Genomic DNA, 26,598 nt, shown 5'->3' with positions numbered 1-26,598 from the left:
TGACCGGGGGTCATTTTTCTACGTAGAATAATGACCCCCCTAGCTGAAGAGTAATTGGATTTTTCTGAAGAAAAAAGACCCAGGGGTTATTTTTCTTAATGTTAAACATGAAGAAAAATGACCCCCATAAGAAATGACCCCCCCCCCCCCCGTAAACATGAATAGAAATTGGTTACCCCGTATCTAAGATATGACTTTGAAATTACTTAATTTTTCACTCTGTTCAACTGATTTTGAAGTTATAAACACCGAACTTGTAAATAAATTGCTGTATATAGTTTTTCATATCCGTAGCAAGCACACGCAAAACACAGAGCTGGTTTAAGTTTTTGAAACAGGTGCCCTCTGATGATGATATCTTAGTTATTACTTGTCCTAACTTCACCAGACTTCCATGGATGGTGGGTCTTATATGATACTGATTCACCTGACAGGCTTGAATGCTGAGTCTGAGCCATAGGTTTATGATTCTTGATGAAGTTTAGTTTTTTGGAACAGGTCACATGTTTTATAGATAATAGCTGGCATAATTGATTTAACTATATTATAAATGAAACGCAGAGGTTGCTTCAGATGCAGAGCCTGATCTCCATTATCAAGGATACTAAAGAAATCTCATACCTCACTCAAACCTGCTTGATAGATAGATGTGGTTGTTGTTAAATGATGTAACATGATTCCTATGATATAGTATTGTATGATATGAAACTTTATTGTTTAATAAGATACAATATAACACCGTATGTTATATTGTAAAACGTTATATGATACGATAAAATATTGTATCAATTTTTTTGATATTTTATGATATGATATTGTATCATGAAATTGTTATGTATAGTATTGTATATTTTGATACTATATTGTATAATATTATATTGTATTATTTATTAATTATCTAATCATATGATACTATTACATATGATATTGCAATATATAATATTGCATCCTATGATATAATATTGCATATTCTATGATATTGTATCATACAGTATTGTATAATATGATATTGGTTTCTGTAATATAGAATTATGTAACATAAAACATGAAATTGTATATAGGATATTGTAATATTTTAATATATCGTATCATACGATATTTGATAATATGATATTGGTTTATATGATACGTTATCATATCACATAAAATGGTATTTTATGATATTTTAATATATATTATTATATCATATGATACAATGTGTATAATATGACTGTATTATTTAATATTTTACTTTATCCCATGATATTGTATCATTTGATATGATACAATGTTGTATCAAATTATATTGTATTATATAGTACAATATCATATTATGTATCAAATATGATACAGTATTATACAATATCATTCTATAATATTTACACTCACTTTCTTTCCCTCTATTAAATTGCATTGATAGATTTGAGTGATATTTACGCACAACACAGAAGACCCAATCACCAAATCTGGTACGTATGAATACATTCAGTATTCCTTCAGTATTTCTCGAAGAACAAGAACTGGCTCTTCTCGCGACTTCAAACCGGATACCGACCTGATATTATACTTACGCTGATAAATATTTCATTGATGTAAATACATTTTGACAGTTAAATGAATTTAATTGATTAATTTCTTAGTATATCAAGAGTAAATTCATTAAATTACAGAAACACAGAGCCTTTAAAAAAATCATATTTGCAGGAAGGAAATACATGTTTAAAAAACGTAAATATAAGCATTGAATCATTATTTTTTGAAAGATGTGGTCTCATAACTACAACAAGAAGTGCAAACAAATTTTCATGACGCGCTAGCGCGCGTTCTACAATTTGTATGCACACACCGTTGCAGTTATGAGACCACATATTTCAAATAATAATGATTAAATGCTTAATTATACAATATAATATTATATGTTTCAATGTTATGATGTATTATTGCAATATGATATTGTTTCATATAATACTATATTGTATTATGTTTTATGATATTGTTTGATCAAATACAATAATGTATAACACAATACAATGTCTAATCATACGTTACAATATCATATCTCACAACTTTTACGGTATTTTATGGTATTATATGATGAATATTGTTAGTATGATAGGAAGCAATTTTAATTTTATATTATTGTACCATATGAACATACGATTATCATACAATTTTTTAACAGATGATATACGATTTTGTGTCAAAACAGAATCCATGAATATCCAAGATCATGAAGGATGGTTTTCATATAATATGATAAAGGTGGTCTCATAAAGGTGATGCCTCGTCTCGGTGAGCTTTGTAATCTATGATAATCTATGTTTTATAATTGCGGAGCTCTCCGTCGTTTAAAGGGTTCCGAGGCATCTTTTGGAAATTTTATTTTTATAAATAATATTAATAAAATTAAATTACCCGAGGGGGGGGGGGGTAGGGTTCGGATTCCCTCTCCCGTTTTACTGCGTGAAATTATTAATATTGAATTTTTCGGGGGAGGGGGGGGGCCCTCTCCCCCTCTAGATCCATGCATGAGCAAGGAGTGTCGCTTAATGAAATTAGAATGTTACTGTGTTTGGTCCACGGTTAACAGACGGCTGGTAGGTGACAGGAGTCATATGTACACATTATGGCGGACATTAAATTTTGTGTGGAGTAGATAACTATTAGACATAGCCAGCACTGGTAAACATATATGTTACATGTACACATTAAAATATTTATAAACATTCATAGTAAGCGCGATGGCCTAGCGCATGCGTACCAATAATAGCATGGATTAATCGGAAAACCTTGGCGAGTACGGTGCCTGTATTAAATTCTATGTAATCGACCGAGACTTGCTGAAGGCAATAAAAAAAGGCGAAGGTGAAAGTGCGAAGTGCAATTGTTAAGATGACAACCATACACTGATGCAAAACGTCAATATCTTGTTATAACGGAAGGTATATATACCCCTTCTTTCACTTTAAGTTTATTTGAATATGACTTATAATTTTTGTTACTTTCTGTAAACTGCAGCAGTAAAAATTACAATAGTGTAAAAACTATTTCACAAATAATAAAAAAAATATACTGAAAAACTTTAATCTACATGGGGGTCATTATTCTACAGGGGTCACTTTTCTTCATGTGGAGTGTGCTCATTTTTATGAAAATGACACTTATTCTTCAGGCAAAGGGGTCATTTTTCTACGTAGAATAATGACCGGGGGGTCACTTTTCTGCGTAGAATAATGACCGGGGGGTCATTATTCTACGTAGAAAAATGACCCCCGGTCATTATTCTACGGGGGTCATTATTCTTCGTTACACCGGACAAGTCATTACTGGTGATGTTAATTTAGTTAACAACGAAGACATAAGATCGCTTATTATGTAAAAAACAAAATTTAGGGGACCTAAATCCTTCACATGGCGTCGTAATTTTATACATATCATGAATTCTGTTGAAAATTACGCTAAAAGATGGGCACAATCTGAAAAGAAGAACTTGATACCTTGTCAGAGTGGGTTAAAAGCATCTTATATGTAGATGTATATTAAAATCTCGTATTAAACGACTGATATGTCATTTGAAAACCATCTATCCATCTGTTTTCAATAAAGCAGAAGTCAGAAAAGAACTAGACAGACTGAACGATCAGTATGTACTGGTCCATGCTGATAAGGCAAGTAATAACATCGTCTTTGTATGTAAGGCACATTATATTAATTGTATTTTCATAGAACTAGGTTTTGATTCTTCTCTTCTTAATCTTACTTACACCCATAGCAGCCTTTCCAAGCAGGAAATACTTCAAAATCATAAATCGGTTATGTATATCTTTACAAGTTGCTGTCCTTTAAAAAGGACTACAATACGTGGACCATATGCATGTGTTTCCAACGAAAACGTGAAAGCCTCAAGATTATCAGAGATTCTACCGACTCTAGCCCTCTGCTTTTAACCACTAAATTTGTACGTTGTATTACCTATACATGTATGTATAGCCCTGACTTTTTATCTCAGAATTTAAAGGATTCATACTTCTAAAATAATTATAATCTATCTTTGAATGAAGTTTGCATGTATAGTGTCAGGCATTTGGTGAATTCTACTATTTGCGCACACATAACGATTCGCCCTACTTTGTTAACTAAAAAGTGACAGATTTGTGTAAATTAAAAAAATCATATTTTGATGCATTTTTCTTGCGATTTAAACTTTTATACAGTGACATAATTATTCAATCATACTTCAATGCTTAAAAAAATTTAATCGGGAAGTTCTCTAGCCTCGCCTACTACAAAAGTAAAGTTAAGTTACATTTGTATTCGGAAACAAAAAATTGCAAATTATGCTGTTTGATGCATGTTGTAGTTTCGGCATAACATTAACTTATTTTATAATACTGATAGTTCATATCACATGACAATCATTTCTTTAAAAGGAATACTTTGTTTCTGTACTGTTTACCGACAACTTTACAATTACAGCTCCTTTGAACTTATGCACACATATGGCACGGAATCCAGATCCCGATTCATATAAACGTGTGCTAGCCTGGTTCCCTGAGCTACCCATTACGCACAGGAACCAGGCTAGCTCATGTGCAGGCTTAATTTTCACCATAGCATCCGGTTTAAACTCGCTTATATATTTTCTGCGTGGACCTCAGGGTCCACGCAAAAATCTCCAATAAACAAAATGAATTTGATTTACCTTATTTGTACTGGATTCCAAAGCTTCACAAAAGTCCTTACAAACAGAGATATATAGCAGGTTCCAGTAAATGTTTTACCAGACCTCTCTCTTTACTCTTTACTAATATTCTTAAAACAGTGAAGGAGAAACTTCAAGAGTACTGTACAACAATATACACCAGAAGTGGTGTGAATCAGATGTGGATACTAAAAATATCTAAAGAAATATTAGAAACTTTGAGGTCACAAAAGCTTACTAAAATCGAAAGCATCAAAACGTACGTTTTTTAAACGCTTTATACAACCTTTCCCACGACAATTTAAAATCAAGGCTTTTTTATATCATCGACAGTTGTTTCTTCTTTAAAAAATGGAAGTCGTGACATGTCATTGGAAATCTAAAAAATTATTTTGTAATAAACCATTCTGTTTGCACACACAAGTACTCTGAAGTTGACATTAAAAAGATGATTGAGTTTCTGATAGACAACATCTATGTAATTTTTGGAAATCAAGTCTTCTAACAACAGTGGCGTCGTAAGCAAATTGAAAGGGGGGGGGGTTAGACTATTTCTCAGAAATCTTAAGAGGCAAAAAAAAAATTAATCTAATTCCCAAAATCATGAAAATCCTTATCCGGGGGGGGGATACTCCAAACCAAAATAAGTCCTTAAATACCAAAAAAAAACTTTCTTTGCCAAAATCATAAAATTCCTAATCGGGGGGGGGGGGGGGGGGCTTAACCCTCTATGACGCTATGCTATGTGCCTAATGGTAAGGTCTAACTTTGCAAAAAAATTGGGGCTCAGCCCCCACACCCCCCCCCCCCCCCGGTTCCGACGCCTATGAACAATCCGTTGGAATTTCCATGGGTAACAATTGTGCCCCATTGTAAGCAGACCTATTTTTGTATTCTTATTGTCACGGGGTCGTTATTCCTCGTACGAAATAAATAAATTAAAGGATGGTCCAGTTTCCAACATTACTTTATTATGGCATTCGTGAATAATAATGATGATAAGAAGGTGACCTGAAATGAAAACACTCATACAATTGACGCATACATTTTTATAATATTTAGATATTTTAACTTTAAGATAAAAACAATTAAAGAAAGTATTTCTCACCAAATTTGCCTTCAGTAAAACTTAATAGTAATAGTTTGAAACTAGTGACAATCTCAAACTATTAAATCAGACCAGTTGTAAAACTGTCGCTGTCTGCTGGCAAACGAGTTATGTTCTAAAATCATGGTGCAAAGCATTATAAATTAAGTGTTATCACTCACACTTGCGCACTGACCATACACACCCATGAAAACCTGTTTTTCCACTACCAAATATAGACATACAGTAGCTATTACCGTATTTGGTAAATCACAACCCAAAATAACACAATCACGTGACAGAACACGAATACCACTCAAACACGAGTAAACTATGAATGAGTTAATAATGAAATGTATGGATGAATGAATGAGTAAATAAATGAATTACTAAATACTAAATTATACTCAATTGTAGCCCTGTGACATTCTCCCCCACTTAAATAAAATGTCTCCTGACATTTCTTAAGGGAGAATACTGAAAAGAATCATAACCTCTCCAAATCATATAACTTAGTACTGTTACTAAATATTTAAAATATATATCATTCATATTAGAATAATATCATGTTCTACCGTCTATGACATATTCTATCGACAAAATCTAACTAAATCATCTTATCAACACTAAAATAATCATACCACATTCTACTTATACTACAAAATTAAAAACAAATATTCAGGAAAATATGTAATTAAAATACAACACAATATGCGATTCTGTCTGCAGAATTTCACTATTCTGTCGGCAGAATTCCACTAATCTACCTGTGACATTCTCTCCGTGTCATACATACCAGACCTGAGTTTGTTGGGGAGATACCCAGGTACCATACCTTTCTGGGGGTTTTCTAACCCTTTCAGATCTCCTTGGTTCCGTTATTTCCTGTGTTGGCGATTCAAACGTTGTTGTTGAATTCCTTGTGATAGATGACCGACCAGTTGAATGAGATGATCCCATTGTGGAGTACTGCCGAGAACTATCATATGAATCTGCCGTTGATTTTCTTTCTGAAATACTCAAATTTCGTTTAGTTTTACCTTTCCTTTTTCTAATGGTAGTTCCTTCATCACTGGATTCTGATTCTGAAATATCTGATTTCTCTGTTGATTCTTTTTGCTCTGGTCTTGGCATCTTCTCAGTTGACTCTATATTTGAACTAGAAGATTCAGTTATGCACATAAAAGGCAATAAAAGATTTCTATGTAACGTTCTTATTTTCCCAGACACCTCATTTTTGACTCTATAAACGGGTCTCTCTCCCACTTATCTGAGAGTTTGGCTTTGCCTGAAAACACTAACATTTTTACTAACACTCGATCACCAATATCTAGTTTCTCAAACCTAACACCGTGATCATTCATTCTTTATACCTGTTCGAGTTCCTTCCGATCTTACCCCTTGCCATCTTGTAAGCGTAGTGTAATCGTTTCTTTAACTTCTGGGCATAGTTTTCTCTACTTCTTACCTTTTCTTGTGAATCCTCTAATCCAAGATAGGCATCGATGGCTAATCGTGGATTCCAACCAAACATAAGGTAGTGCGGGGAAAAGCCTGTAGTCTCGTGCTTTGTCGCGTTATAAGCGTGAACTAATGGTAAAACGTAAGTTTTCCAATCTTTCTTCTGCTCATCGTCGAGTGTCCCCATCATTTTGAGAAGCGTCTGATTAAATCTTTCTACCTGACCGTTACCCATTGGGTGATACGGCGTCGTTCTACTCTTCTTTACTCCGGCAATCTTGCAGAGCTCCCTAATAACACTACTCTCAAAGTTTCTCCCTTGGTCGGAATGTATACGCTCTGGGAAACTATAGTGGCAGATAAATTGCTCATACAGTACCTTTGCTGTTGTTGATGCCAGTTGATTCCTGGTCGGAACAGCCATTGCGTATCTCGTAAAGTGGTCTGTTATTACAAGTATATTTTCATACCCACCTTTTGACTTCTCCAGAGTAAGAAAATCAATACAAACAAGTTCCAGAGGTCTTGTTGTATGAATGGACACCAATCCAGTTTTTGGTATATCTCTTGTCTTGCTTCTTACACACCTCTCACACTTTTCTACCTTGTCAACCACATCTGCATACATATTGGGCCAGAAGAATCGCTGTTGAACTAACTAGTAGGTTCGATCTCGCCCTTGATGACCCATGTCATCATGCAGTCCTATGAGTACACTAGATCCTTGACTCTACTTATAACTTTATCCTTACCTTGTTCCTCTCGCCAATCGATGTTGCTAAGCTTCTGCGGTGTTTCATCGACTTCTTCTGACTTCAGCTTCATTGACTTTCCAATTACACAGCTCTCCGCTAAAGGGTTAACCTTTACCAATGCAGCTAGAGAAATAGCTTTAACCACATCCGAAAACAGTTCTTGTTGTGGTGGATTTCTTGATAACCCATCTGCATCTCTATTGAGCTTACCTGATCTATATGTAATATTAAAATCGTAAGCTGACAATGATGCCAACCAACGATGAGAAGTAGCATCCAGCTTGGCTGTTGTAGTAACATAGGTTAGAGGATTATTATCAGTCCTTACCTCAAAGTGATTACTATACAAATAATCGTGAAATTTGTCTACTACAGCCCATTTTAAACATAAAAACTCCAGTTTATGAGCTGGGTAATGTTTCTCTGGTTGTCTTAAACCCCTACTTGCATAAGCAATAACTCGCTCAATACCATCATTTACTTGATATAAAACAGCCCCCAAACCATCTGAACTCGCATCTATGTTCAAGACAAATGGTTGGGTAAAATTGGCATAAGCAAGAATAGGAGGATTTGTAAGCTTCTGTATGATCAAATCAAAAGAATCCTGTTCTAACTCACCCCATTTCCACTCTGTCTTCTTTCTCTTCCTTGCGTTTTTCTTTGCTGCTTTGTGTGTTGGTTGTCCAATCAGTAGGTCATTCAAGGGCTTGACTATTCTGGCATAGTCCTTGATGAATCTGCGATAATATCCTGTGAAACCTAAGAAAGATCTTAATGACTTCACATTACACGGAATCGGCCAATTCTTTAAAGCAGATGTTTTATCAGGATCAGTCATAATCCCCCTTTCAGACACTACATGACCTAAGTACCGAACTTGACTTTTAAAAAATTCGCATTTCTTTGGATTTAATTTCAACTTATAGTCATGCAATCTCTGAAAAACAGACTGTAACCTCTCAAGATGTTCCGTGAATGTACTGGAAAATATAAGGATATCATCAAGAAAAAGTAAACACTCTTTGAGATTCATGTCCCCCATGCAAGTTTCCATAAGTCTTTGGAATGTTGCAGGAGCGTTGGTCAGACCAAACGGCATCCTGTTACATTCAAAGAACCCTAGTGGACCTACCGTGAACGCCGTCTTTTTCTTGTCCTCCTCTCGGATCTCCACCTGCCAGTAGCCTGACTTTAAGTCTAACTTACTGAAATAAGTAGCCCCGTCTAACCTGTCTAGCGTGTCCTCAATCCGAGGTAAAGTGTAGGCGTCCTTGATTGTCCTGTTATTTAACTTACGCAAATCGATACAAAACCTTAAGGACCCATCCGCCTTCCGGCACAAAACAACATTGGAGCAATATGGACTACTGGACTTTCTAATAGCGCCAGCCTCTAACATCTCACGTAAATTTTGTCTTACCTCTTCAATCATTCCCGGGGGAATTCGCCTGTATGGTTCTCTGAAGGGTACATCTGTCGTTAAGTGTATCTCGTGTTTCACCACATCCGTCCGCCCGAGATCGGTCGGGGATGTAGAAAACAACCCACGCCATTTCTCTAAAACACCATATACCTCCTTACACTGTTCTGTAGAAAGATTATCTGTATTTACCTTCACTCCTAAATCTGTTAAGGGTTTGTGATCTTTCGTCTTGTCAGTAGTCGGTGTTTCCGGATTCCAAGCATCCATTACTCTAACCTGACTTACCTGACACAAATTTGTTTTCGGCAGAATCTTTATAGCACTTGCCGATATATTACATACCTTAACGTTGACCCTTTTGTTTCTACCTGCATTCTTCATGGATAATAACCCTGGACAAACTATCACTCCTTGTTGCCCATTTTCAGACTGTTCTGTTAACACTGACTCTACAGAGGAATCTACATTACGAACAATACCTCTAATGTACTTAACTTCATTAGGTTCTAACTTAATAGGAAATCTGTTCGTAGTTTTTACAGGTAAACAACAGTTCAAATTTAAATTTTCAATTGCACTTTTCCAAGCACTGTCGGCCATATCTGAAAATTCTTTACAATATCGAATTACATTGGTACCCACAATGACAGGGATCTTAGAACTGTAGTCTGAAGTCTTTGTCACTAGAACTGGGACAAAAAGTGGTTCTTGGAGAAATGGTAGCTTAACAGAAGCCTCAATATAACCAAGAAATGGTAACTCACTGCCATTTGCGCCGTATACATTCAGCTGAAATTCTGAAATGTTATGTAATTCAGGCTTGTTAGTCAGAGAATTATAAAACTCTTCTGATACCGTAGTGACCATAGATCCACTATCTATGAGACCAATGACCTCTTTTCCACAAAAATTAACAGTACTTGTATTTGATGGACCAACCATTCTCTGTTCTAAAGTTGTAGGGCACTTACTTTTCTCTTCCATTTGCCCTGCAGTGGAAGAGACTACTCTTTTGGGTCACTCCTGACTTTGTCTTCAAATGGTTTCTTGAAATACCTACCTCTGTTGTTTCCTCTGTTGTACGAATGCCCCCTCCGAAATGCTCGTCCTCTGCCATAAAACTGAGTGTTTGGAGGAGATAATTCATTACTTTGATTATGCATTAGTTCTACTTTCTCTAACCTTTTTTCAATACTTTGTAGTGTCTTGAGTAACTCCTCGTTAGTTGTAGACTCTTTCTCTACTCTTGCTGTACCAAGGTTCTGATGAGCTGTCGACTTTTCGCTGGCCTTACTGCTGCATAGTTCCTCCTGTTCAATCTTTCTGATTTCTTTAAGTAAACTCTGAAAATCTTTCACAGAATCAAAAAGATACCTAGTTGCACTTCTCAAAGGTTTGCTTTTAAGACCTGTCCAAAATTTACTACACAAGATAGATTCTTTTGCAGCATCACTGATATGACCTTGTTTGATAGCTTTACACAACGTCGACTCTAATAATCTTGAACCATATTGAACACTAGACTCTGTGTCCTTTTGACAATCATTATAAAAGCCCTGCATTAAAGTTTCACTGCTACTGACTAAGCCGTAAAAACCTTCAAGTTTAGCTAAGACCTTATCTACCGTAGTTGATTCCCCAAGGGATACCAACATTGACCTTGCTTCACCCCTTAAAGAATTTCTGATAGTCTGAAGCAATAAAGCCTCAGGAATAGCATGCGAATTTTGTAAACATTTCACTTCAAAACTCCAAACATCGTAGCTAACTTCACTCTTGTTTGGTTCAAGACTACCACTGAATATAGGTAATTTAGGTGTTACATCAAAATTACTTTGCAGTAATGATGCATTCGAACCAGGGAAATTGAATGGTCCAGCATTTCCTATGATGGGAGTGCTAGCTTTCAATGCCATAAGATCGTCATATTCTTGGTTACTTATTACCTTATATCCGGGTTGCTTTATACCTGGTTCTACCAAAGATGTATTTGTTTTTGACAATCCTCGGCCACGCCCCTTCTTTGGTTTCGCTCCCGCTTCTTGATCAACACCTGTCAGGTTTTCACCTCCTTCTGCCATATCAACAATTCAAAATCTGACAAAAACAAACTGCAAACTGATGAATTTAAAGCTGAAAATAAATCGGCACTAGAATGAATACTTAAATTGCTCTATTGTTTTCAACCGACACTCTAGATACTTTTAAGCAACACTTAATGCAAACTAGTCTACTCACTACTGCACTAACTAATCACTACAGTTATTAATTAATCTAAGCTATATGATAAGTATAAAATCATGCAAATGAATGATAATGATAGTTGTAATAAGAACAAAAAAAAAAAAACAGATGACAAAGAATTTGAGTTCAGTACAAACACTTCAGAACTAGTAAACCGACTGAAAAATCAACTCAAACTTGAAACCAAAATTCAAAATGAATTTTACCGATTTTCTGCAAGATTCTCACATTCTGTAAACAATTAGTGCTTGATATGCTCAAGTAAGTGCAGTAAAGGGTTAGTAACAAATCTGATTGTCTTCGTCTGGATCTGTCAGCTGTCAATGGCCCTGAAATTTAAGTAAAAGTTATTTAGTTTACGCGAGGTTACTCAAACTCACTAACTAAACACGCAAGCTCTATCACACATGAAATGATGAATGGTACAATAGCAACATGAGAAATGAAAGAAATGATAAACAGTACAATGATAGAAATGAGAATAAACACATAAAATATATTCAGTGTAAAATTATCTCACTCGCAGTCGGTCACAATAAGTTCACTGAAGTCACTCAAGCGAAACTGAGTGTTCGACTTTCCTCGCCGTCCTAGATTTTGACCCGATAACAGTCAATCACGCACGGATCCTGTATATACGGTCGCTATCTTCCGGAATTCCAATGGCCTGGCCAGAATATTCAATACATGAAGTAGAAATAACAGGAAACACAGTGATGTATTTCACACAAAATCAAATAGTTGAGCGCTCACATGAATATATATACCGGTATTTCTGTTTTCCGGATGACGGTTTTATATTTGGAATTCGGTCACACGAGTCGACTTTGACGTACGCACGTGCCAGATAAAACTCCCAGTGTTTTCCACAAGTTAGGCCTATATGCTGGGACAGAAGTTGGAATTTACGTTGGAATATTCGTTGTTGGATACGTTGGATGCGTTGGATACGTTGGGCGCCATTTGTCACGGGGTCGTTATTCCTCGTACGAAATAAATAAATAAAAGGATGGTCCAGTTTCCAACATTACTTTATTATGGCATTCGTGAATAATAATGATGATAAGAAGGTGACCCTTGTAAAACTGTAGCTGTCTGCTGGCAAACGAGTTATGTTCTAAAATCATGGTGCAAAGCATTATAAATTAAGTGTTATCACTCACACTTGCGCACTGACCATACACACCCATGAAAACCTGTTTTTCCACTACCAAATATAGACATACAGTAGCTATTACCGTATTTGGTAAATCACAACCCAAAATAACACAATCACGTGACAGAACACGAATACCACTCAAACACGAGTAAACTATGAATGAGTTAATAATGAAATGTATGGATGAATGAATGAGTAAATAAATGAATTACTAAATACTAAATTATACTCAATTGTAGCCCTGTGACATTATGAAACAGAATTTATTTAAAAACTTATACGTGAAAGAAATAACTCACTCGCTGTGGCTCAACATTCAGGTATATCGACGACGTATAATCAATTAACAATTGTTATTTCCATTCTTACGTCGACTCGATATATCTCAGTGAACTTGAAATAAAAGATACCACAGAGTTTGCTTCATCTGTTTCATATTTCGATATTTTACTGGTCATTGGACATTGATGGTAACCTAACATTACTATCAACGGTCTCGTTTGAAGTAATCTTTTCGTAAGTTCAATGGTCGATACAACGACCTTGTCAGCAAATACAATCTCCCACTTAGTCGCATGCTGACTGACGTTTTTCATACTAATTGATAGACCATGATAAATAACCTAATTGTCTACGTACTTTTTCGGGTTTTTTTTATTACGACAAAGAGAACACGGCGGGTGTGACCGGTCAGCAGAGGATGCTCACTCCTCCTAGGCTCATGATTCTACCTCTCTGTAAAGAAGGTCCGTGTTGGCTCAATGTTTGTATTTTGACCATCACAAACAAACCAAACCATCAACGTTTTGTTTTTTCCCTAATATGACATTTTCCCGATTTTGACATTAACCTCGCTTATGACATGCCCAATTGTGACAAGGAGCACACGGTGTGGGCGACCGGTCAACAGAGGATGCTCACTCCTCATAGACACCTGATCCTACCTATTTCTTTTTGGAGGTCCGTGTTGCTTTGCTTTGAATTTGTATTTCGTTTTATGGATTTTTGAGATGGTTGTTATTGTCATTTTTTCATCAACCCCATCCCTACATGTTACTCTACTTTTCAATAGTATGAATAAATAAATACTGGTAAATATCTACTTAAAATGATAACAGATGGTTTCATTCAATTTTGATTATGGTAAACAAGGATAGGTTTTGTGGATTAACTACTAAGCAATATGGTAGGCCTCTACATGTTAAAGAGTGCATACCTACATCTTCGGTACATACTCATGTTACATGCATGACAAATTAATTTACTCAAATTTAATGCAAATCTTTTATCATAAATATAGAATTGGAACCTACCGAACATTAATATGATTCCCTTACAATGTACACTAATCTAAGATAGCTGGACACTGCTTAAATGAAATATTTTCCATCACGGGAAACTTTCTGCTTTTCTATTTTCACTTTTACTCGCTTGAAATGATCGCACTAAACCCGAAGTGATATTTTGTCTCAAAATTAAAAAAAAATGTCTTCTTAACTCATATATAAGTAGAAACACACAAAAATTAACTTAAATAAAACTAAATTCAATTTAAAATGACAAATTCTTTAATTTAAATTGGTTTTCTGAAAATCTGATGAATATTTTCCTTTAGAATGTGTTATTAAAATGATTAAACTTGTTGAACTTGTTGGAAATTTAGTTTGCTCACATAAATGAGAAGATGTACAAAAGAAAATGCACATTTATCATAATAATTGCAAATAAACAAGAAATATTCCTTACCAGCATAGAGCTCAATATGGGTATAGTCCACTGATGCATTTTCTATAGGCGGTAATGTTAATGTTGGGGTTCATAGCTCAGGCCCTAATTTTCGTTCGGTAACGAGGGACCTCTTGTATGAAAGCTCATCAAACTGTCTCTTTCCTGTTAAAACTTTGTGGAGTAAAGTCAGATTCGTTTTCAGGCAAAATGCGTCTGTATTGAAAAACTCTGAAAATGAAAGTAAAAGAAAGGAATTTCACAGTTTTGGAATGGGTGTGCATCAAACAATTTTAATTCTTTTCTTTAAATGATAATTGAATTTTGAAGCTTGCTTCTAAAATTGCAAATCCTCATTTCTGACAAGTGTCGAGTATTCTGAACTATTTTGTTGTCCTTCCAATTCTAAAAATAGAGGGATATACCCAAATACAATACTGATAATTTCTGTTTGACACAATTAAATAGACACTAGGTTTCAATAACTGTGTAATTTGGTATAATATTGTTGTCAACCCTCTAGAATTTTTAGTGAGTTTTAGAAAGGGATGGCAATCAATTGCAAATTTTTTGTAAATGTTTTATATAAAATTTATTTGTTTTAAAATTATTCAAGAAAAAATACTATACGACAACCAACAACAGTGATGTATAATTTTCCCGACAACCTTTCGCAAATTCGTATAAAGTCAGTATTAAACCAGCTTAAAAAGGGTGATCAACAAAGAGCACTTCAAGTAATCTATGACTAAGTTCTTAAATATGCCTTTTGAAATAATTGTCCTTCAAAATTTTAATTACATGCATTTACTCATTGCAAATGCATTAGCTCTCTAATTAATTTAAATCGTGCTAATTTCAAAAGGCTGTAAAATATAAACAATGAAAGTATGTATAATAAGAATATTAATAGTAATCATAATGATGATGAATTAAATTAATATTTGGAATGGGTGTTTTATAGTGCCCCCGAAAGATAGCCATATAGCAGTTTTTCTCCGCAATAAAGGGCTTTGTTGTTGATTTTACAAGCATGATTAAGTTGGTATTTTTTGCTGGAAATACATGTGGTTAGTCACAGTCATGATCAGAATGTCCTTAAAATGTAAGAAAGTACATGATGCATACATTAATTCCCTTGATATTAGATATATATTTTGTGCAATTGAATGTATTTACAGATTTACATTTTGTTGCTTTGCTATTTTTTTTTTTGTTGAAAAAAAAATACGTATTTTATATCGGTAAAAGTTATAATAAATGCAGTCTTTCAATAAAAAAGACGAGAATTTTTATATGCGAACCGGTATCTAACAAACCAGAATAATTTCATAAGATGCCCAACTATGCAGCAATTAAGAGACAACATTTCTATTCATGATAAAAAAAAAATGAAATTAATGGACTGCACATAATATTACCTTATGGCTACCACAGGAGAGAGAACAATCTTTCATGAGTGTGTTTGTACGACATATGTACTTCCAATGATTTTCCAGTGTTGAGATATTGCCCGGACAAGATTACACGAACAGACGGGCGGACAAACGGTCCACAAGCTTTGTTGAACTTTAAAAATTTCATTTTCAATTCTAGTGACATTTTTTATTTACAAATTAAGAAAATATCTTTGCATGCAAATGCATAACATGCCATAACTTATACATTTACCAAATGATTAGTTAAGTGGTCTGTATTCCAAATGAAACAAATAAAACATAGTCTATAATAAATAATAAGTCGGCAAATACGTGAACATGTGTATTGAGGTTTATGCAACATTGGGATGTACAAAACAGTGATTTGAAAATTAATCTAGATTGGCGTCAATGAATATATTTCTAAAATCTGAACCCAAAACGTAGACAAGAAATCGTAGTATGGAGGGAGGTCTATTATACTGTAGCTTTTCCTTCTGGGGGAAAGACTACTATACAGCAAATTTTTTCCCCTGTAGAAAGACTACTATATTGCCAGTTTTTCGGGAGGGGAGGGAAGACTACTACGGAGGAGAAGCAGCTATACAAAAACAATACTTTAAAGACAGTTTGTTTACATTTATTGTTGATTTTTTAAAAAATACGAACATATTGGGAAGTGACTTGTTATTTTAATAGCCGTTTTAATTTACACATTCTGTCTTTACTTTACAATTCACGGTAAAGATCAAATCATCTGTGTTCAATCTTGTCTAGTTATTAAGTTCAAACAATATCAAAAAGTTTTCTAACTTTGTTCATATCTTTATTTTGCAACTGTGTGAGAAATGCATCGCTTTAGCTAAAATTAAACAAATTTTTGATTCCAAGGTTATATCACATTTTCATTATCATATTTCATATGGTAAAACTATAATAATTGTTTAAATGTGTTGTTTCTATAGCGAGAATTTGCACGCTTTGCAATGACTTTCTAAAAACTACTGACTTTGCATCATGCCTGCCCCGCATATTGTCTGTATTATGTATTTTTATACAAAATCGATGAGCCTAATAGCTCTACATTAAAAAACAAAATTTTCGACTGGTAAGAATTCCCATTCATATTTTCAATCTCTTACAAGAAAGTATCTAAAACCGAAAACTAATTTTCATTTGACAGAAGCTTTCCTAGAGTCTTGTTAAGTAAAGCAAAATCTATTTTCAGCCTTTAGCCGGCTGAAGTGCGACTTTTATAAGGTGCATTAAAATGCTATAAAAGTGTTATAACACTTCATTTTATGTATAAATCTACCAAAGAATCAAACATTTATTTAGTTTTTTAGTGTCAAAATGTCAAATTTAAAACGTCTCAATAATCATCGCACGTAACATTGCATGCATCGATTACATAAAAATACAATCTTGGTCCGTCTTTTTCAAATGTAAAAACAACTTAATAAAATTATTGGGTTTTTTAGAATAAGTATTTTTAAGTTTATTCTATTTTTACATAAAAAGAAAGCAAAATCTTTTTTATTAGATCAATCATTACTATTAACTTGTGTCTACTTAATTCAATAATTATACATTATGCAAGGAATTGAGAAATCAAACAGTTTAAAAACGTTATATTCATTAAATTGGAAAACGGCATCTCTTTTTTTCTCTGCATCATTTTACAGCAGCATGTATTTAATTCACTTGCATTTTTTTCCTAGCTTATTCAGAATCGATTTGAGGGATCTGAAGGTTTTTTTAGAGACTGGCAGGATTACAAAAGTGGATTTGGTTCGGCTCCAGGCGAATACTGGATTGGTATAGATCCCTTTTATACATTACACGTAATGTTTATACCGTGCTTATAAACAGATAAAATGTTCACCTTCTGTAATTAGCTGTTTTATTTTGTGCTGTTGTTAATTTCCTTAAAACATTTAATTGAAAAACTGACTTTGTAAAATACTGACTTTTTAATCAGCTTGTTTAAAAAAAATCACTGTACATGCATATGTAGCTTTAATATTATATAATAGTAAGCTATCAAACATATACGTTTAATACATGTGATTCCAGTATTAAGTTGTCATTAACTCAAATATAAAAGGCTAATGAAATAAATAATTTTTTGGGTAAAATTCAGATCAAAATTTAAATAAACGTCTAAACTATCAAATTTTAAAAGAAAAAATGTTTTTTTAATGAATGATGTTTTCGTCATTTTGGACATACATTCTTCATTTAGATTCCTGTTCGATGAAAAAGCTTGATGTTTTAACACATGTTTAAGTAATGTTTTAGTTTACGCATAAAACCAGGATATCGATATTATATAAGCCACAGCTATCGGTCATTTGCATTGATTCAAGATTTAAGTCCCGAATATTAATCAACTTTTTTACTAATGCATTGAATTCCTTTTATTCGGAAAGTTGGCATTTTAGGGTATATAATAGTAAAAAAAGATGGGATGAAACAAAAGCTTGTTATATTTTAAGTTATTTATACACGCTTATCTTTTGTGGAGCACAGTTAGCTGTGAATAATCCCAAAACAATGTGGTTAAGAATGTTTTATATCATTCACTAAGTCTCTTTGTTTTCCCGTTTTCATAACGGTATTAAATCACAGTTATATCAATATATCGCAAGAAAGTTGATATAGAATATTTTTAAAGAAAATGTTATAAGTTTTTAAAAGTAGTTTAAAATACTGAGGAAGCTTTATCTATGTCTTGTTGTTAACGACCATATAAATTATTTTACAATTTTTAATATAACCCTATTTTTATGTTTTATATATTATTTTTTTGAAATTCAATGAACAAAAAATGTCGGTCAGACACAATCTTGTCGTGTTGAATCAACACGAAGAAGTATTTTGAGATGTCCCATACTGGCACCCCCAACTGTTGTTTTATGTGCTGATTAACTTATGAGAAAAATTGCATGGTGAAATATTTATTCTAAAAGACCTTTATGATAAGTAAAAACGGGTCGTCTAAAATTATTTAATCATCGGTTATTCAATATTTATACAATACATTTTTGATCTTTATTCTTTTTATTAATAAGCTACACAGCAAATTTCAATTCAATTTTTTAAAAAGATTGGAAAAACGGTGTATGGACAGATTGACAGTAGGAGACTTATTAAGACAAGGATAATCAAATGCAGTTTCCCAGGTAACAAAAGAAAATAAATCTGAAACGTACGAGAAGGTGCTCGGCATCAATTGTGTAATGCGCTTTAGATAAATATGATGCATTATTTCGACGAAAAATAGCACGGAGTGGGATAAAGCTGAAACAATGATATAGTGAAAGATAAAAACACAGGGATTGGTAGAGCTCGATTACATATAGTTTATATTCCTGTACTCCTACTTATGTTGCTAAGCTCGTGTAAATCCAAAGTACATGTTAAAGCCCAAGGGCACTAGCAGAAATAATTTTCTCGTAATTTAAATGCCGATTAAGTTTTTGAAAATATTTTAAAATATTACACTTAAAATGATAATAGGGTCCATTTTAACAATTTTTCTTTACACTACCTGAATATCCATTATTCCTTTTCAAATAATAATTACTATAGGGCAAGTTGTGTGAACGTGTAAGTGTTTGTTCTAAAGCCGGGCACCCTGCACCGAGTAACTTGTCAGAGTTCCTATTGTGTTTATGGAGTACCAGGTTATTTTCCCCTTATTCAGGATTACTTCTCCTGATACTCCACCACAATTCCTCTAAACTTTTACTACTACTTGCGCTTCTTACTCCTTCTACCCGTTTTCTTCTTTCTTCTCAAGCTGCTAGGCTAATTCTCCCTGAGAAATTCTCAGCGCGTCATTATGTGACATTGGGTCATTCCACCCGTCAAAGGGGTAAACAGCATTCTGGGAGAGTCCACAATACATTTTATGCTGCGTTGATTTGACAGTTTTTAATATATTCGATCAGTCCTTACTATCTATTCAAGGTATATTACTGAAGTCAGGTACTCTTTACACAATTGCTCTGAAAAATATAGTTCCATTCATCATCAGCAGATACAACATTATAACAAAAGATAAATGTATTGTAAAGTGTTATCTACAGGGTTCTTTTCAAGGGAATAGGGTTTTATAAATATTAACAAAGTTTCTTAACTCTACCTGAGTATCAATGATTCGTTTACAAAATGATTAATACAGGACGATGTGTATGGTACGTGTTCTAGAGCCGGGCACCCTGCACCGTGTTACTTGTCAGAGTTCTTATTGTGTTCGTGGAGTACCAGTTTATTTCACCCTTATTCAGGATTACTATTCCTGGTACCCCACCATAATTCCTCTCGACTTCTCCAACCACTGGTGCTACTCACTTCAACCCTTGCTCTCTCTTTCTTTCGCTTCTTCTTCTTGGACGTCTTTTCTCTTCAGCTGCTAGATCAATTCCCTCTGAGAAATTCTCAGCGCGTCCTTATACGATATTGGGTCGTTCCACCCGTCAAAGGGGTAAACAGCATTCTGGGAGAGTCCACTCTAGTCTCCTTAGATACATCCCTTTGAAGTTACCGAACGCCTAATCTTTCACTGATACACTACGCACGCCTCGATATACATGCGTCCCGCATGTCCAATGATCAGAGTACAAAGAATTTTTCTCTTTATTAACTAATTTTTATTTTTTTAAGTTTTAAGTGATTGGTTTTCATACAAAAATAACAATGGGCTAAAAATCAAGTATCTTTCCTTCCCCATAGATAAAAAATTATGAAAACAGACAAGAGCATTAAAAATATGGACCATTAACTTAAAACAATGTTTCCTCGTCAAATTACATTCTTCAACACAGGCTCATGCGTTCCAAATGTCCTCCTCAAATCTTTCAACATTCTCCCCGTCCTTCTGACAACTCCCACTATTCTCTGGTGACTGCTCCCATTTGTCTGTGTGCTAGCGTCATTCATGGTCGCTTGAATCTTGCAGCAGGGACATTGGAATGAAGGGTGCCTTTTGACTTTCAGCTGTTTCTGGAGTCACACTTGTTTCGTTAAACATTTTTTTGTCTGATGCCTTTCGTTTGAATCCATGGAGGAAAAGAGACGACTTCTTGCGAAAGGTCCTGCTTGATTCAAGGTCAGGCTCATATATGAGCTGACCTGAGATGTTCTCGCCACTGATCATTAGAGGGTAATGACCACGAGTTTGGACATGTCATCTCACTGCTAGGTGGTGGGCATTCAGTTCTTTCAAGCTGACATTGAAGCACCCCAAATATCCATTCAGTTGCAGCTCATGTTCTGATTCTTCGATATCCATCTTAGCTGATGCCACGTGTACCAAACATCTAGTCTTCTTCAAGAAATCCAAACCCAAAATTTCATCAGTATTGATGTCTGCTACTACAGTCTTAAATTCAAATTCCGAGTAACCAATGTTAATACGAAGATTACATTTTCCTTTAGCTTGTAACAGTGCACCATCAGGTAGTGTAAATTAAACGTTGTGAAAATCATGATCCCCAGGGGTAGGGTGGGGCCACAATGGGGGGTCAAAGTTTATCAAAGGAATATATAGGGTAAATCTTTAAAAATCTTCTCAGAAACTAATCAGCCAGATGATTCTTCATAATTGTTAAGACTTTGGCCCCAGGACAATTCTTTGGCCTCACGAGAAGGTTCAGAGTTTGATGTACGTTTATATCCCATATATAAACTATTGTTAAGGATCTTTTTGAGAACTGCAGTACTCAGCATATGATATTACTATAAAATCATCCTGTTAGAAAAGGGACTAATGATTATAAACGTAAGAATATCCAGGGAAAAATGGATTTTATTTATTAAGGATCAACATGTATTATTGTACATTGTCCAGATAGTTTGTATTATGACTCCATTAAGCTGATTTTATCATACCTATTGGTCCTCAAGTGAGCGATGTGGCCCGTGGGCCTCTTGTTTTTCCCTTACTACACATAGTAATTAAAAAGCACACTTAAAATAAAATGCCTTTAGCTGGCGCTTAAAAGTAGTAAAATCACGAATAGTTCTCATGTCTGTCGGCAATTCATTCCAAACGGTCGGTCCTGAAATTGCGAATGATCTGGCAGCAAAGGTTTTGCGTTTGACGGCAGGAACATTTAGTGTTTTAGCGACACTACTTATGGAGCGAATGCTATATGTTGACTCTCGTATACTTAGCATTTCTCTGAGGTACACTGGGCTTTCACTATCGTTGAGACACTTATAAACAACACACGCGATTTTAAATCTAATTCGAAAATAGCCGGTAACCAGTGTAATCGCTGGAGAGCTTCTGTAGAGCTATCAGTCGACTTCGACTTCAGCACAAGTTTAGCAGCGCGATTTTGCAATAACTGCAACCTTTTGATGGTACATTCCGGCAATCCGTACAGGACACTGTTGGCATAATCCAGATGGCTAGTAACTAAGGACTGTACTATTTGCTTGCAGGAGTCGACAGTAAGGTATTGGCGAATATTATTGATCAAGAACAAATTCAAGGATATCGTTTTGCATTTTTTGCTGACAAATTTCTTGAACGTTAAATGTTCATCTAGATAACAACCGAGATACTTGATACACACAGATGAATTAACACTAGCACCCACAACATTAATGGAAGTGGAAGAAGACAAAGATAGCATCTGTGGACTTCCAAATAACACAAATTCAGTTTTACTTGGGTTAAGTTTCAGCCTGTTTAGGTTCATCTAGTCATTGATATTAACTAAGACGTTCTCTAAATTTGTTATTACACGTTTTTCATCTTGCCTTTGGATTGAAACTATCATATGCGGAGTGGTCATCGGCATAACCTAGTAATAAGACCCCCGAGTCTTTGATAAACTGTTGTAGAGTACTTGCGTATACAGTGTAGAGCACAGGTCCACATATACTGCCTTGTGGGACTGAGAAGTCCAGGCATCTAGGCTTAGATTTAGACGTATTTAAATGCACTTCCGCCCTCCTTGAGGAAAGATACGATTGAAACCAATCAAGTGCTGACTCGGACACTCCGAAGGTAATTTGTAATACTTTACTAAGTATGGGATGGTCAACCGTATCGAATGCAGCTGAAATATCTAATGCAACTAAGACGGTGACTTCCTGCCTCTCCATTTTCCACAGAATGTCTGATGATAATGTTAGTAGAGCTGTTTCGGTACTGAACCCCCTTCTATATGCACTTTGATAATCCGGTAGTAGCTTATTCGATTCGAGAAATTTCATAAACTGAAGCACACTTTTCGACAATTTTTGAGAGGTAACTTAAATTACTCACCGGACGATTGTTTTTGAAAATTACATCCAAACCGTTCTTTTTCAATAGGGGTCTTATAATTGCTGTTTTCCATTCATTTGCAAAAACACCCGATGTGAGGGATTTATTAACCATGAAAGTAATTGTTGGCAAAAACACCTCGGAAAATTGCTTGATCAGTTTTGATGGGATTGGGTCAGTTGGGCAGGTAGTGGACTTTGAATATTTGATCAAACCTAACACATCTTCGTCAGATACTGCCGGGCACCCTGCACCGTGTTAATTGTCAGAGTTCTTATTGTGTTCGTGGAGTACCAGGTTATTTCACCCTTATTCAGGATTGCTTCTCCTTGTACCCCACCACAATTCCTCTCGACTTCTCCAACTACTGGTGCTACTCACTTCAACCCTTGCTCTCTCTTTCTTTCGCTTCTTCTTCTTGGACGTCTTTTCTCTTCAGCTGCTAGATTAATTCTCTCTGAGGAATTCTCAGCGCGTCCTTATATGATATTGGGTCGTTCCACCCGTCAAAGGGGTAAACAGCATTCTGGGAGAGTCCACTCTAGTCTCCTTAGATACATCTCTTTGAAGTTACCGAACGCCCAATCTCTCACCGTTACAGTATATTTTATACGTGGAAGAAAACAAAATTAACGTAAACTTATTTTTAAAAATCGCCTTCTTCAAGAAAATATAAATGTGAAGTAGTCATTTCCTACGTTATCTGCCTCCTCAGACTTTTTCACGAAAATAAAGATCATTCTTCGATCTGACAATTTTTCGCTAATGAATATTGTTTACATTTTTACAATTGTTATATTACTTTCGTGAGTATCGTTCGTTAGTTATCACATAATTTCTTTAATTATTTATTGTGTATGAGTGTGTTTTTCTTTTCTTTTTTCCAATGACGGAATGGTTTTGCAACACCTGCACCTGCACTCGTGTAAACTCTATTTATATCTAAGGATGTGGCACTGTTTGCTAGTGAAGCAAGACTGGTGGCAAGTTCAGTGATTTTAACTTTAATTTTAACAGCGATCGGCTAAGTACAGTATAAATTCAATAATTTAAAAGTCAAATATCTTGGATATGGGGTAACCTATATCTATTCTTGTTATTAAAGATGTAGGATATGTTGTTCCCCATTTTCTGCTGCATTTTTGTTAATGTAATTAGGTATGTATTCTCAAACTGTTGAGGTTATCTTGAATTATGATTATGCCATTCACAAAATGCATTCCTTGTAGCAGTAAAACGGAGCAAATGTGATTCATGTTCATTTGGACAGAAATGTCAATCTATAATTAGGTACACATAACAACCATCGTACTTCAATGTAGTTCAACTGTTCTTGAACTATATATTTGTTTGTGTCGCTTTGAATATGCTTCGTGCAAAATGATCAAATTTAAAGTTTCATGTCCTTGATGTCTATATTTGTAGGTAATGATGTGATTCACGAACTGACAAAAGCAAACACCAGCTCGTTGTACGTCACAATAACACTCACAAACGGAACAACCTTGTTTGAGCTCTATGAAACGTTCTCAATTTCGAGTGAACCGGACAATTATACGCTATATATTGGTGGAGAGGCCTCTGGCACTCTCGGTATGTTATACTTAGTATCAAAAGGATTTAATAGTTTACTTGTGTTATAACGTGACCAAACAAACGATTGAAACACTCTAGCTAGGTTTAACTGTTATACACGCTTTCGAATGGATTTTGCAGTAATAGAATGCAAAGATTAAGTTTAACTGAATTAAGTTATAAGGAACTTGAGATAGTTAATTTGCGGAATTACTTTTTTGATAGATATGTGGAGCAAATCGCCAGTTCTAGCAAAACCGTTTAATACTAATAACACTTTATCTGATTTTTCAGAGACGATCACATTTATTAAGGTTGAATGCTTCATCAACATTTTATTCTATGGGTTGTTAAAGTATCATTACTGAAATATGATTTAATTGTTCAAAGAAGATTACCTTAATTAATTACAACTATTAAGATAATCAAAGTACTGATATAACTGAAAGCTGGGCTCGTTTGATTGTTTTATGCATGTTGTGTAGTAAAGACTGGCAATCTCTCTCTCTCTCTCTCTCTCTCTCTCTCTCTCTCTCTCTCTCTCTCTCTCTCTCTCTCTCATGAGTTTAATGCCAACAAGGCGTTAGAGAGCGACTTTGCAAGCGGCTAATAACAAAATTTTGCATGTTTAGTAGAAACAATTATTAGTGTATTGAATTTTGAAACAAGCGTTATAAAATCGAACCACCCCCCCCCCCCCCCATTGCTTAGATGTGCAGTCGAATACAAATGTTTTGTAAAGTTGTTCATGGAAATTCATGTGCATTGTATGTGTCTTGTTTTCAAACACGTGATTTCTAATAAGAAAATGAAAAAAGGAAACAATGGCTCGCTCTCTTTAACTATTTAGTATAGGGAAAGCTTCTTCTTTTTTTTTGCTTATTTTTGATGTGTTATTTATAAAGTTATTAAAAGTAACATTGACAATTTGCCTGTCTACGACCAGGACTCTGATTTCAGCAGAGTCCGGCTAACGGCTAAAAATATTTGTCGTCCTATTTTTTACTTTTGATTTGTCCATTTTTTTGTAGTTGTATGGAAAACTTTTATATTATCAAATTTTTCCATTAAGTCTTAAAAAATGATAATGCTTTAACACACAAGTGCTTCAATATAGCTATAAAAAGTAAATTAAAAAAATAGACATTTGATCACAAAATATGCATTATGATATGCCTAATGTACGTTTGTATGTATATTTGAAAAAGGTAACCAGATGACTGAAACAGGATATTCACACACCGATTTGAATGGAATGATGTTCAGCACACCAGACAGAGATAATGACCGACTTGATTTTAGTAATTGTGCATTCCTTCTTCGCGGAGGCTGGTGGTTTAACGCCTGTCATAGTGCTTACCTGAATGGGCCCTACAAGATATGGCATGTACTTTGGGATCCTCCATTTAGAAACACAGACAAGGTCCAGAAAACATCGATGATGATAAGGCGGAGATAAATGGGGAGCAATTATCTTGGAAAGTGCAGTAGTAGAATTAGATTTGGCAAAATAGACTTACATTGCGATAGTCGGTAATGAAAGGGAAATGATGCATATTTATGAATTCATGGCAGTTTTAACTTGGGGTTTACTAACGATTTATATGATTATGACATTTTCGATTAAAAATTGAAATTTTTTTATAGATATGAGTTATTGTTTTGTGAATTGTCAATTTATTTGCAATACACATTACAAACTTCTGTTTTCATGTAAAAATGTACTTGTCCGTTTTTAAGTTGACAAGGAGTTCATGAAACATTGAAAACTATTAATTT

At 34.7% G+C, this 26,598-nt stretch overlaps 1 protein-coding gene across 1 annotated transcript in view; it reads left to right on the top strand.

Moving 5' to 3' along the window:
- Nucleotides 1-26,278, top strand: part of LOC128168778 (microfibril-associated glycoprotein 4-like) — a 33,359-nt gene extending 7,081 nt beyond the window's left edge. Inside the window, exons 3-5 of the mRNA XM_052834938.1 lie at nt 17,678-17,774; nt 24,670-24,837; nt 26,028-26,278. Coding sequence (XP_052690898.1) covers nt 17,678-17,774; nt 24,670-24,837; nt 26,028-26,278 — 516 coding nt within the window. The remainder of the gene's footprint in view (nt 1-17,677; nt 17,775-24,669; nt 24,838-26,027) is intronic.
- The last annotated feature ends 320 nt before the right edge of the window (nt 26,279-26,598 follow it).

The sequence above is a fragment of the Crassostrea angulata genome, unplaced genomic scaffold, assembly GCF_025612915.1.
Source record: "Crassostrea angulata isolate pt1a10 unplaced genomic scaffold, ASM2561291v2 HiC_scaffold_47, whole genome shotgun sequence".
NCBI classification, from domain to species: Eukaryota; Metazoa; Mollusca; class Bivalvia; order Ostreida; family Ostreidae; genus Magallana; species Magallana angulata.
This window is presented reverse-complemented; position numbering and strand designations above follow the sequence as displayed.